Raw genomic sequence first — 14,381 nt, 5'->3', positions numbered from 1 at the left:
ATAAAAAATAAAATAAAATAAAATAAAATAAAATAAAATAAAATATAAAATAAAATAAAAAGATAATTCCGCCTTTTGTGATCTGATTTTTTTTTTCCCTGAAAATTGCGAGATGTAAACCCAGAATTTTGACTTTTTTTTCTTGGAATTAGTTTATATCTCACAATTATGACAGTTTTCCACATTATTGTGAGCGTATATCGCAATTCTGACATTGTATCTCACAATTCTGTTGTATTTTCTTAGAATCACAGGTTATCGCAATTTTAAGTTTATATCTCGCAATTCTGACTTCATATCGCAATTCTGTTGTTTTTTTTAGAATTGCGAGTTTTTGTTGCAATTCTGAGTTTATATTTTGCAATTCTGACATTTTTCTTAGAATTGCGAGTTTATATCACAGTATCTCGCAAATCTGACTTTATATCGCTATTCTGATGTTTTTTCTTAGAACTGCGAGTTTATATTGCAATTCTGACTTTATATATTGCAGTTCTATCGTTTTTTTTTTATTGTGACTTTGTATTGCAATTCAGACGTTTTTCTTGGAATTGCGAGTTTAAATCGCAATTCTGACTTTATATGTCATAGTTCTGTCATTTTTTTAAATTCTAAGTTTGTCCCACAATTCTAAGTTTATATCTCGCAATTCGGCTGCTTTTTCTTGGAATTGTTTTTATTTTTAGAGTTGAGTTTGTATCGCAATTTTAAGTTTATATCTCACAATTCTGACTTCATATCTCAATTCTGATGTTTTAACTGCGAGTTTATATTGCAATTCTGACTTTATATCTCAATTCTGTTTTTTTTTAGAATTGCACATTTTTATCGCAATTCTGAGTTTATATATTCCATTTCAGACGTTTTTTTAGAATTGTGAGTTTATATGACAGTATCTCGCAATTCTGACTTTATATATTGCAGTTCTATCGTTTTTTTTTTTTTAATTGTGACTTTGTATTGCAATTCAGACGTTTTTCTTGGAATTGCGAGTTTAAATCGCAATTCTGACTTTATATGTCATAGTTCTGTCATTTTTTTTCTTAGAACTGCGAGTTTATATTGCAATTCTGACTTTATATATTGCAGTTCTATCGTTTTTTTTTTTTTAATTGTGACTTTGTATTGCAATTCAGACGTTTTTCTTGGAATTGCGAGTTTAAATCGCAATTCTGACTTTATATGTCATAGTTCTGTCATTTTTTTAAATTCTAAGTTTGTCCCACAATTCTAAGTTTATATCTCGCAATTCGGCTGCTTTTTCTTGGAATTGTTTTTATTTTTAGAGTTGAGTTTGTATCGCAATTTTAAGTTTATATCTCACAATTCTGACTTCATATCTCAATTCTGATGTTTTAACTGCGAGTTTATATTGCAATTCTGACTTTATATCTCAATTCTGTTTTTTTTTAGAATTGCACATTTTTATCGCAATTCTGAGTTTATATATTCCATTTCAGACGTTTTTTTAGAATTGTGAGTTTATATGACAGTATCTCGCAATTCTGACTTTATATATTGCAGTTCTATCGTTTTTTTTTTTTTAATTGTGACTTTGTATTGCAATTCAGACGTTTTTCTTGGAATTGCGAGTTTAAATCGCAATTCTGACTTTATATGTCATAGTTCTGTCATTTTTTTAAATTCTAAGTTTGTCTCACAATTCTAAGTTTATATCTCGCAATTCGGGTGTTTTTTCTTGGAATTGTTTTCATTTTTAGAGTTGAGTGTTTATCGCAATTTTAAGTTTATATCTCGCAATTCTGACTTCATATCTCAATTCTGATGTTTTAACTGCGAGTTTATATTGCAATTCTGACTTTATATCTCAATTCTGATGTTTTATCTTAGAACTGCGAGTTTATATTGCAATTCTGACTTTATATATCACAATTCTGTTTTTATTTTTTCTTGCAATTCAGATGTTTTTCTTACAATTGTGAGTTTATATCACAGTTTCTAGCAAATTCTGACTTTTATATTTTGCAATTCTATCTGAGTTTATATCTTGCCATTCAGACGTTTTTCTTGGAATTGCGAGTTTATCTCGCAATTCTAACTTTATATGTCGCAGTTCTGTCATTATTTTTAGAATTGCGAGTTTGTATCACAATTCTAAATTTGTCTTGTTATATCTTGCAATTCTGGTGCTTTTTCTTGGAATTGTTTTTATTTTTAGAGCTGAGTTTTTATCGCAATCCTTAGTTTATATCTCACAATTCTGAAGTTTTTCTTATGTAGTATATATATATATATATATATATGAATGTATGTAACTATGTATATATGTACACACATACAGTTTTGATATTTCACGATATGCATACATCTTAAAAATAAAATGTCTTTTAATAATAAATATCATAAAGTCAACTCTTTATATTGTCTTAGTATTTTATCACACTGTCATCCACTTTCTCTCCTCTGTTTTGAAGCACATAATTAATCTGCTAGACTTCATATTCCACATCACTCTGATTCATCAGACGAAACAAGCCTCTTGACTGAATCCTAATGGAAAGAAAAGCGAGTTAACGACTCATGAAATCGATAAATATTTAAGATGCTGTCACTGTTGCAGCGTCCCGCGGCTCTCTGACCTGCCCTCTTTCTCGCCGGCTGTATTCGTTTATAGAGGCCATCCGTCTGATTCACACATTAATAACCACTGGCAGCGCAGCAAATGATGCACAAATAGACAGTTTAATTTTCCAGTGAAAAATGAAAATGTTTCCGTCTGGAAATGACCCTGCTGAACATGATGCATCGCTGTGGCTCTGCCGGCAAGAAAAGAGCAAGTTTTGTGAAATATAGTTGTGGATTCACACCAAATGTCTCAGTCTCACATTGCCTTTGCATTCATATTTAATTCTTAAGAATATCAGAGAGAATCATTAGCGTCAGAGTCGCAGCTGCACGACCCTGAACACACTGCTGATGATTTAGCTGAGCTGATGTGTGATAGAGACGGGCTGCTGCTCAATCTGACGTCACAATCATCATTCTGCAGAGCGACAGACGGACACAATGCATTCTGGGCTCTTTTGTTGGTCTCTGGATGGGCAGAAGCGCCGCGGCACACAATGAAACCCAATTTCCTGACATAAACAATCCGTTATCGGGCCGCTCAGACAAAGCAGCTCATTTCAGTGTGAGAACACAGTGTTACACTAGAGGAGACACACGTTATCCAGAGAAGATAACACTACACCAACCCTGTTAACCAAAACTAGTCAAGTCACCGTTATTTCTATAGTGCTTTATACACTGCTGATTGTTTCAGAGCAGCTTCATTATTCCCTGGAATTAAGCTGATTAAAATCACATATAAATATTAGATGAAAACATTACATTTCTAAAACGTAAATTAGAAATGTTGCATTGGCAACTGACTGAACACAAATAAGTTTAAGTAGAATTACTAAAGTTACTAATTTAAAAAATGTTAAATAGAAACGGAGTTTAAAAAAAAGTCATAAAAATGACAAAAAACAAATAACAAAATAAATTAAACAAACTAAATTCAAAATAAAAATGGACAAAATGAAAATATTAGCTAATTTAAAATATTATTACATTTATTTAAAAATAAATATTTAAAATATAATTATAAAAAAAATTAAAATTAGAAATGTTGCATTGGTAACTGACTGAACACAAATAAGTTTCATTAGAATTACTAAAGTTACTAATTTAGTAAAAAAAGTAATACAAATGACAAAAAAGCAAATAACAAAATTAATAAAACTTAAACTAAATTCAAAATAAAAATGGACAATATGAAAATAGCAAATTCAAAATATTATTAAATGTATTTAAAAATAAATATTTAAAATATAATTATAAAAAAATGAATAATGTTCAATAGAAACAGAGTTTAAAAAAGTATTAAAAATTACAAAAAAGCAAATAGCAAAATAAATTAAACAAACTAAATTCAAAAAAAAAAATTGACAATATGAAAATATTAGCTAATTTAAAATATTATTAAATTTATTTAAAAATAAATATTTAAAATACAATTATAAAAAATGACTAATAAGCTAATTTTATATATTAATAAATACTTATACTACTATACTACCATTATTATATATTATAGTACATTATATATATAATGATGTAATTATTTAATATAATTTAAAATGTATATATAAGAATTGAATTGATAATATAAAAATCTAAAATATTCCTATAAATAATTATTCTTAGAAAACAACAGAAAATTTCTTTAAATATTAAAAAGGCTAATTACTATGATGTCATAATATTATAATAAAATATACTAATGAATGTGTGATAGAGTGCAAGCTCCTCATGATGATATGATCACGCGTGTAATATCCTGTCACCCGTGTGTGTGCTGAACCTGAAATGAAATCAGTGCAGGAGTGTTTCTGACCTCGTGTGTTTTACACAGATCTGCTCACTTTACAGACATCTGAGAGCCTGCTGCAGTCAATCCAGTCAATTCAATCCAATCCTCTACAGTTCAGACTCTGCAGATTCTGCCAAAATAACGTGTGTTTGACTGCTCCAGTGCTGGTTTATACGAGCCTGACTGATATAAACACACACACTCCCTCATAATGTGAACGCACACGTGTGTTCAACCCAACCATACAGAGCTGACATCTATGAGCTGAGAGCTGAGTCCATGTCTCTCGTGTTTTGCCTCGTAATTAATACTGAGTGAATGCAGTTGAATCATAGCTCACCCGTGAGTAGACGACCTCCAGTGAGATGTTCTGCGGTGGAGCGCTGGGCACTGCGGACACAAACACACACCACAATCATCAGGATCAACACTAATGCGCCCCACGGGTCACCTAATGGCCCTGGAGATAGTTAGCCGGTTTAGTTAAGTTAGGGAATCTATCTCGCTCCAGCGGGACAGCAGCAGACGGATGTTCTTCCATCAGAGGAACACAATCAATCTGTCAATGAGGCTTCAGATAAACAGGCCGTATCTGAGATGCTCTGCAGGTCAGGAGGTTATCTGAGGACTCGCTGCATGAGTTTGGACTAATAGTTTGGAGACAGGATTAAACAAAAGACTGTGTGTGTGTGTGTGTGCGCATGCATATGTGTGAGTGTGTGTGTGTGTGTGAGTGTGCGCATGCATGTGTGTGTGTGTGTGTGTGTGTGAATGTACGCACGCATGTGTGTGTGTGTGTGTGTGTGTGAATGTACGCACGCATGTGTGTGTGTGTGTGTGTGTGTGAATGTACGCACGCATGTGTGTGTGTGTGTGTGTGTGTGAATGTACGCACGCATGTGTGTGTGTGTGTGTGTGTGTGAATGTACGCACGCATGTGTGTGTGTGTGTGTGTGTGTGAATGTACGCACGCATGTGTGTGTGTGTGTGTGTGTGAGTGTGCACATGCATATGTGTGAGTGTGTGTGTGTGTGTGTGTGTGTGAGTGTGCGCATGTACGTGTGTGTGTGTGCGTGCACATGCATATGTGTGTGGATGTGAGTGCGTCCATACATATACATGCATGCAGAGGTGGACAAAGTACTCAACTCCATTACTTGAGTGAAAGTAGATACTGCTGGTCAAATATTACTCCATTACAAGTAAAAGTTGTAAAGACAGATTTTTACTTAAGTAACAGTACAGAAGTACTTGCTTTTAAAAGTACTTAAGTACCAAAAGTAAATTTCCTTTTTTATGTCAATGCACTGTTTTATTGTTGTATGTAATACTTGCAATACTTAATACTTAATACTAAGTATACTTAATTTAACTGTACATAAAAATACACCTTGCTACGTGACCCCTACCCACCCCCACAAAAGCAGGATGGTAGTGATCTCACACAGCTCTGGACACATCTATGTGTAGCCATTCATCTACATTTCAACAGAGTGGACACAACAGTTCTTCTGTGGCTTTATAGCTAATATTTTCACGCACACAATTTAGCAAAATCAGACAATATTGTGTCTAATATATACCACAATATTAACTTCTTATTATTGAATTGTTGTTTGTCTTTCAAATGTAGTGAAGTTAAAATCATAAGTTCCCAGAAAAAGTAATACTCAAGTAAAGTTCCGATACTCAAAAAGTGTACTTAAGTACAATACTCAAGTAAATTTACTTAGTTACTGTCCGCCTCTGCATGCATGTGTGTGTGATTGTGTGCATGCATGTGTGTGTGCCTGCATGCATATGCCTGTGTGTGTGAGTGTGTGTGTGCATGCATATATGTGTGTCTGCATGCTCATACGTGTGTGTGAGCGAGTGTGTGTGTCAAGTCAAGTCATCTTTATTTATATAGCGCTTTTAACAATACAGATTGTGTCAAAGCAACTGAACAGCATTAATTAGGAAAATAGTGTGTCAATAATGCAAAATGACAATAGTAAACACTCATTTTTCAGTTAAAGGCAGTTCATCATTGAATTCAGTGATGTCATCATCCGGCTCAGTTCAGTTTAAATAGTATCTTTGCAATCAAGTCAACGATATCGCTGGAAATTAAGAGTCCCCAACTAAGCAAGCCAGAGGAACCAAAACTCCATCGGTTACAGAACGGACAAAAAACCTTGGGAGAAACCAGGCTCAGTCGGGGGGCCAGGTCTCCTCTGGCCAGACCAACCCAGCAGTTCAATTCCAGGCTGCAGCAAAGTCACATTGTGCAGAGGACTCAACTGGTTCCTGTGTGTGTGTGTGTGTGTGTGTGTGTGTGTGTGCATGCATAAGCATGTATGGGTGTTTGTGTATGCATGCATGTGTAATTTTGTGAGTGTGTGCATGCATGTGTGAGTGTGTGTGTGTGTGCATGCATATGCATGTTCATGAGTGTTTATGTGTGCATGTGATGAGTGTTCATGAGTATTCATGTGATTTTGCGATCGACACCCCCCATTCAACGTGATTTGCAATGTGTGTGCATGCATATGCGCTCGCGTGTTTGTGTGTGCATGCATACGCGCGCATACGTGTGAGTGCATGGATATGTGTGTGCGCGTGTGTGTGTAGAATGCCATCACACAATTTCATTAGCTTGACACGAGGGCCTTTAATTAAGCAGTGAAATGGGGAAGGAGCAGCAGCGGCTCATTTGAATCATTCTGCTGCGCGTCTCTAATGGAAGCTGACACGCAATAAATTCCCACAGCCTCTTAGAGCTGCGCTGAAGCTAATGCAAAAAGACACTGCAGCCAATTAGAGAAAGACACGCGCGGGTTAAGCTGCTCGCACAGACAACTGGAGAAAATCACGCCAATATGAGACAAAGAATCAGAGGAGTGCATGATGGGAATGGATCAGAGCGAGTGGGAGAATGCAGCAGGTCTGAGCAGCATGTTAAGAATGTTATGTTATATGTTATTAATATTTTAAAATATATTTAATTTTATGATTTTTTTTTTAAACATTATATTTCATTTTATTAATATTTTTAAAAACATTTTATTTTAGGTTATGTTTCATGTTATTAATGTTTTACAATATATTTTCTTTTATTCATTTTCTTAAATATTTTATTTTTATTTTCTTTTATTAATATTTAAAAAAACATTTTATTTTATGTTATATGTTATTAATATTTTAAAATATATTTTATTTTATACATTTTTTTAAAACATTGTATTTTTATTTTTTTATTTATTTTTTCATCCAAACGAAAGTGCACACAGCTTCTCCTGAACAAATCTGATGCACCAGTACCAGAATGCATTGTGACACATTGAGCCAAGATGGCGACTATGAATAAATATATTCATTTTCTGATCAGGAAGGCGTGTGTGTGTTTTCTCTCTCTCTCCGGGGACTCAAACTGAATTTGAGGGAAGATCCCGGCTGCTTCTTGCATGGAGATGCAGTGGAGATGCAAACAAATCAAACGTGTCTCAAACGTCTCGCGTCAGTCTGACAGAGTTGAGTGACACGCCTTGAAATTGATTGACACTTCAGATGTGACGGCCTGAATATGACTGCCACATCAAAGCCATCATTAGTGTGTGATTAAGTGGATGGCTTATGGAAACATCTCCTGAATGTTGTGACCTGATGGCAGTCGTGAATCAGATGACTGGAATATGTGTTTCAGTGATGAAGGAACAGACGAATCACGACGAGCTCAAATCCTTCTGAGACGTTCGTATTTACGAGCTGTGAAGTCATAATTATGAGGTCAGATGCAAGCAAGATGACAATGTAGAGAGTTATTATAGTTAACTAAAACTAAAACCACATTAGAAGACATTTTTGATACTTGAAATAAAGTTAACTCAACTCTAAGTTAACTCATTAAATGAAACAACAAAATCAGCAAAACTTTAACTAAACTGGAAAATATAAAAATAAAACCTCATTTAAAATATTAATTAAAAATCTATAATAGTATATAAATAATCTGGGTAAAGTAAAATTAAAACTAAAACCGTAAAAAAACATTTTCATTACTTGAAATAAAAATGTAAAGAAATTTATTTCAGCTATTTTTTATTTTCATTTAGTTTAACTTGATGCACTAAAATAACTAGAACTGAAATACAATTAATAAAAACAACAACTATATAGCCAATGAAAATAACAAAAACAAAGCAGAAAATATAAAAATACAAACTAATTCATAAAAAAATAAAACATTAAAAAAATTAATATTTTAAGATTTTGTTACTCTACAACTACAAAATAAATAAAGATATAAATTTATGAAGGTGCTGTAAAAGAATTGTTGTATATTCTATTGTAATTCTACTATCTAGTGTTTTTATTTCTATTCATTTTTCATCTTTTGAAACCAAACTCACGAACTTGTGGCTCACAGAAAATTCAGTCTCCCTCTCGTGATTATGGCTGTGTGGGGGTTAATGAGAGGCTGGTTAGCAGTAGAGTTGACTAGAGTTGACTAGTCTTACCGTCTGAGAGCGTGGTGATGAGCGTGTCTTTATCGGAGAGGCCAGGACCGTGCCGATTGACCGCCAGCACTCGTAACGAATACTCCGTGAACTTCTTCAGGCCCTCCATCCTATAGCTCTGACCCACGACCTCCACGTTCTGGAGAAACACCGCGGTCAGAAAACAACATGCTAATGAGCCTTCAGTAAGCCCCGCCTTACAGACATCACCGACCAATCACAGCACTCGGCCGTCAGCAGCTGTACCAATCCAGCATGCTTTTTGAAACAGGTCAGACTTCTGTCATAATACTAACCAGGTTACTCTCACCTGCTCTTTTCCGGTGGAGGTCTCAGTCCACAGCAGCCGGTAGCTCTGGACCGGGCCGCTGGCGTGAGACGGAGGATCCCAGGACGCCTGGATGGACGACGCAGACGCAGCTTCTGCCCGCAGGTTCTCCACTGGACCAGGAACCAGAACTAATGAACGATCACATCACCGTCGACAGATGAGAAACACAGGCTCTTCATGGGTCTGAATGCACTGCAGAAACGTCGTGTTTGTGCTGATTTCAATATTTGAGTGAGAGTTTATTTCTACTTTTATATTTCGTTTGATTTTGCTGATATTAGTATTCATTGTGTTCATCTATGCTTTGTTACAGTGAACACCTTTTGTGCTTGAAAACAAACAAACTTGGGGGAAAAAAATAGACAAAAAAAATAACAAAAACAACAAAACTACTAAAACTAACTAAAATTAAAATAAAAACTGAAAATATTAAAATAAAAGCTCATTTAAACATTAATAAAATTCATTTGCTTTTTAAAACTGCTGTAACAAGTTTTAGTATTTTTTTTTGGGTGTTCTTGTCATTTTTATTTTATATTACTTTTCTTTTCTTCACTTTTCTTTTATATATGCCTATATATTTTTTAAGTTTCAGCTTTTCGGTTTATTTAGTTTTATTTATTTTAGATCTTCAACTTAAACTAGTTTTTATTTTTTTTTACGAGTAGTGATTTTTTTTATGGTTTTATCTATGCTTTGTAACAGTGAATATCTTTTGTGCTTGTAAACAAACAAACTTCGGGAAGAAACTATGAAATAATAAATAATAATAAATATTTATTAAAACATTTTAAATCTAAAATATTTATTATTTCATAGACAAAAAAAAACCCCTAATAAAAATGACAAAAAACAAACAAACAAACAATTTTTTTAAACTATGATTTTTTAAAACTACTATAAAAAGTTTTAGTATTTTTTTGTTGCGTGTTTTTGTCATTTTTATTTTATATTTATTTTCTTTTAAATATGCCTATATAGTTTTTAAGTTTTAGCTTTTCTGTTTATTTATTTTTTATTTTAGAACTTCAACTAAAACTAAACAAAAATGAGAAATGTTGACATTAAGTTTATGTTTTTTATATTTTTAGTAAATTAATTTTGTTTTGATGAGTGGTGATTTTTTTATGGTTTCAGTTAAGGATAATAATCCTGGATCAGACACTGGAACACATGAGATAACTGATCAGCAGCTCGCACAGAAACATGTCCGTATGCAGATGAGCTTTACATTTACATAATATTCATATTTCAGAGATGAAGTGTGTTTGTCTTTCAGGCTGTTTGTGAGGAAGAGCCGGAATCTGGATGGAAAAGGTCAGACGGCTCGACAGCACTCACTGCCCAATAGAAAGGTTAAAGAACTCCAGTCTGTGAGTGTGTGTGTGTGTGTGTGTGTGTGTGTGTGTGTGCGCGTGTGCATATGTGTGCGTGTGCGTGTGTGCGTGAGTGTGTGTGTGCATGTGAGTGTGTGTGTGTGATAATATAATGAAATCTCTCACGCTGCTCCTCTGTGTGACTTCAGGAGGAAACTAGAGCATTATGGGATGTTTCAAACATCTGCACAGCACTGCAGACATTTACAGAGATCTGCTGCATCATCACAATCACCAAACACAGTTAGTTTCCATTGCTCTCAGTGTGACTGATGTCAGATATCAGATGTTCTGCTGTATATTTCAAGTTGAGAGGAGGCGACTCTTACGCTCGGGTTGCGTGGACAGTCGGATGGCCTCTGAACTCTCTCCGGGCCCTTGCTCGTTATACGCCACCACCCTGAAGGAGTACGTGGCCTCCGGTCGGAGATTACTGACCGTCAGCTGCAGACTCTCGGCCCCTGTCACGTTCAGGCTGCGCTCCCTGTCAAACACACACACACACACATACTTGCATTTGTGGTTTACAGGGACTTTCCATAGGGGTAATGGTTTTTATACTGTACAAACTGTATTTTCTATCGCCCTACACCTAAACCTATGGGATTAGATTTCTGCCACAATTTTGCGCGCGAGTTTTGTGGAGAAAATGTTTGTCTCGCAAAGAAGAAAGTATTTAGAGCGTACGAAAATAAATTTTGCATTTAAAATAAGTTTTTGGATTTGTGCAGACCTTCTCTTTTGCGCATGCAACGTTTCACTAGCTTGCTCACCTGATGCCCACCCTCAGTGCTCTCTAAATGCCAACGGCTCGCTTGATCAACACAACCCAGCGTTACAATATTGCATAATTCTAGCCAATCAGAGACGAGGCTGCTAAATTCTGATTGGCTGCCTTGACAACCTATGACAACATTCCTTGCATTACCACGACAGCAGAAGAGGAAAAATACAGTGCATGCATAATTATTATGCAAGTTGATATTCTGATCATACTTTTTTTCCAAGCACATTTTACCAATTCCAAACGATATCAATCTTAATAACTACTATTAATCTTGTATTTAATCATTTATAATTTATATATAATTATTCATGAAGGCTGGAAGTAAAACATTTCTTATATTCAGGTGTGCATAATTATTATTATGGTCGGCACACATCCAAAAACTTATTTTACATGCAAAATTGATTTTAGTGCACTCAAAATACTTTTTCTTTGCGAGACGAACATTTTCTCCACAAAACTCAGATCACTCGCGTACAAAATGCACTTACGTGTGCTCAAAATATGATCTTTCGCATGCAGAATTATGGCAGAGATCTAACCCCATATAAACCTACCCCTTACAGAAAACTAATGGCAATTTTTTAATTTCATAAGACACCGTTCCCTTTCAGTCGGTCACTACGAGTCACGGGACTGTAGCAATGCCTGAATCGGATCCGGAAATGATGGCTACGCTTTCCTGGGCTGCCGTGAGGGTACGGCTTGAGTGGAGACCTCCACCGTGTCCCGAGCCCTCAGGGTTGGACGATTGGTTCTTCGGGGTGGCCCGTGCTGGTTCTCAGCGCCCCACCCCGGTGCCATTCTTCCCAGAGGTGCATGAGGGCCTTACGAGGTCGTGGATGGCACCTTTTTCTGCCGGAAACCGACCTGCTAACTCCTCCTCCCTCACCACTCTCGACGGTGGTGCAGCTAGGGGGTATACGGGGGTCCCCCCGGTGGAGCGGTCGGTTGTGATGCAGTTGTGTCCTAATACCGCCTATCCCCAGGGCAAACCGTGCCTCCCCTCCCGGGTCTGTAGGTACTCGTCTGCTCTGTCCAATGATGCTTATGTGGCCTGTGGAGAAGCTGCCTCCGCCTTACATTCTACGGCGTTACTGAAGGTTCTTCAGGCTAAAGCACTGAGGGACCTGCACAAGGATGGTCACGATCCAGAAGTTCTGAAAGAGCTCCGAACCTCAACTGACCTCGCGTTCTGAGTGACGAGTTCTCTGGGTCGTGCGATGTCCACACTTGTGGTCCAGGAGTGTCACCTCTGGCTCCGGTCAACATGAGGGATGCCGACAAGCTAGGTTCCTCAAGGTCCCGGTGTCCCAGACTGGCCTCTTCAGCGACGCAGTTGAGAACATGGCCCAGCAGTTCTCGGCTGCACAGGAGCAGACTGAGGCGATTCGATACGTCCTGCCCCTGCGGGCAGCTGCTGCCTCCACCCGTCCGCCGGCCGCAGCGCCCCAGCCTGCTCGTCGCCGAGGGAGGCCCCCTGCATCCTCCCACGCTCCCATGCCGCATTCGCAGCAGCCTTGAGCAAGAGGCAGGTCGCCCCGCCCGTCCAGGCCCCCGTCAAACCTGGTGGTGAGCGGAAGAGCAAGAGGCCCTGGGACTGGCGACCCAGAGAGAGAGGGAACTGCTCTTTGGGGGATGGTGAATGCACCTCTCCCTCCCCTGGAGGAGGGCCAGGTAGAGAATCTGTTTTCCAAAAATCTCGACAAGAGTGCAGTTTTCTCTATCTCTGGGTCCCAAGAGGGCATGGAGAGTCGCGGACGGACTAACACCGGACCACACTCATCCTCCTCTCTCACCAGCAGGCAGCAGTGGGCGGTTCGAGAGCGTCATCAAAGGCCCTACTCACGCACCCTCTGCCAAACCGTGGAACCAGGTAAGTGTTGCACCGCACACTCAGACCCCTCTTCGGTCCGCCCACGGACCGGGTCCCTGCATTTCACCTCACTGCCCCACCGCGCGTATGTCCGTGGTCCTGCTGGTCCAGCTGGTCCAGCTTGTACGGTGTCTGGGTGCCTGGCTACCCAAACCGTCTCGCTGGCTCCTGCGGACCATCAGACTCGGCTATGAGATTCAGTTCGCCCGGCATCCCCCCAAGTTCAGCGGCATCCGCTTCACATCAGTCAAGGCGGCTGATGCTCCTGTCTTGCGTGCGGAGATCGCAGTCCTACTGGCGAAGGATGCGTTAGAGCCGGTCCCTCCAGCCGATATGAAGATGGGGTTTTACAGCCCCTACTTCATTGTACCCAATAAAGGCGGTGGGTTATGACCGATCTTGGACCTGTGTGTCTTGAACTGGGCCCTTCACCGGTTACCGTTCAAGATGTTGACGCAGAAACACATCTTCGGGTGCATCCGTCCCCGAGATTGGTTTGCAGTGATCGACCTGAAGGATGCATACTTTCATGTGTCGATCTTTCCACACCACAGACCATTGCTGCGGTTCGCGTTCAAAGGACGAGCATATCAGTACAAGGTCCTCCCCTCCGGGCTGTCCATGTCGCCCTGTGTCTTCACGAAAGTTGCGGAGGCAGCCCTTGTTCTCCTGAGAGAGCAGGGCATTTGCATTCTCAACTACTTCGACGACTGGCTCATACCAGCTCAGGATCATTTGTGCGAACACAGGGACTTGGTACTCTCACACCTCAGCTGGTTGGGCCTTCGGGTCAACTGGGAAAAGAGCAAACTTTACTCGACGCAGAGGATCTCTTTTCTCGGTATGGAATTGGATTCGGTCGAACAGACAGCACGCCTCAAGCAGGGACGTGCTCAGTCGGTGTTGAACTGCCTGAATATGTTCAAGAGCAGGACGGCGGTCCCACTGAAACAGTTTCAGAGGTTCCTGGGGCATATGACAGCTGCAGAGGAAGTCACGCCACTGGGGCTGCTTCATACGATACCGCTTCAACACTGGCTCCATGGCAGAGTCCCGAGGTGGGCGTGGCAACGCGGCACTCACCGGGTCCAAGTCACACCGGCCTGCCGCCAAACCTTCACCCCGTGGTCAGAC

The 14,381-nt window shown here is 38.7% G+C and overlaps 1 protein-coding gene across 1 annotated transcript in view; it reads right to left on the bottom strand.

The window, feature by feature from the left end:
* Positions 1-14,381, bottom strand: part of LOC107670917 (netrin receptor DCC-like) — a gene marked incomplete at its 3' end in the record, with an annotated part of 205,240 nt that overhangs the window by 33,142 nt on the left and 157,717 nt on the right. Inside the window, exons 9-12 of the mRNA XM_016463737.1 lie at positions 10,914-11,068; positions 9,188-9,336; positions 8,878-9,016; positions 4,719-4,768 (exon numbers count right to left, since the gene is read on the bottom strand). Coding sequence (XP_016319223.1) covers positions 4,719-4,768; positions 8,878-9,016; positions 9,188-9,336; positions 10,914-11,068 — 493 coding nt within the window. The remainder of the gene's footprint in view (positions 1-4,718; positions 4,769-8,877; positions 9,017-9,187; positions 9,337-10,913; positions 11,069-14,381) is intronic.

Source organism: Sinocyclocheilus anshuiensis, unplaced genomic scaffold (genome assembly GCF_001515605.1).
Source record: "Sinocyclocheilus anshuiensis isolate Anshui unplaced genomic scaffold, SAMN03320099.WGS_v1.1 scaffold1266, whole genome shotgun sequence".
NCBI lineage: Eukaryota > Metazoa > Chordata > Actinopteri > Cypriniformes > Cyprinidae > Sinocyclocheilus > Sinocyclocheilus anshuiensis.
This window is presented reverse-complemented; position numbering and strand designations above follow the sequence as displayed.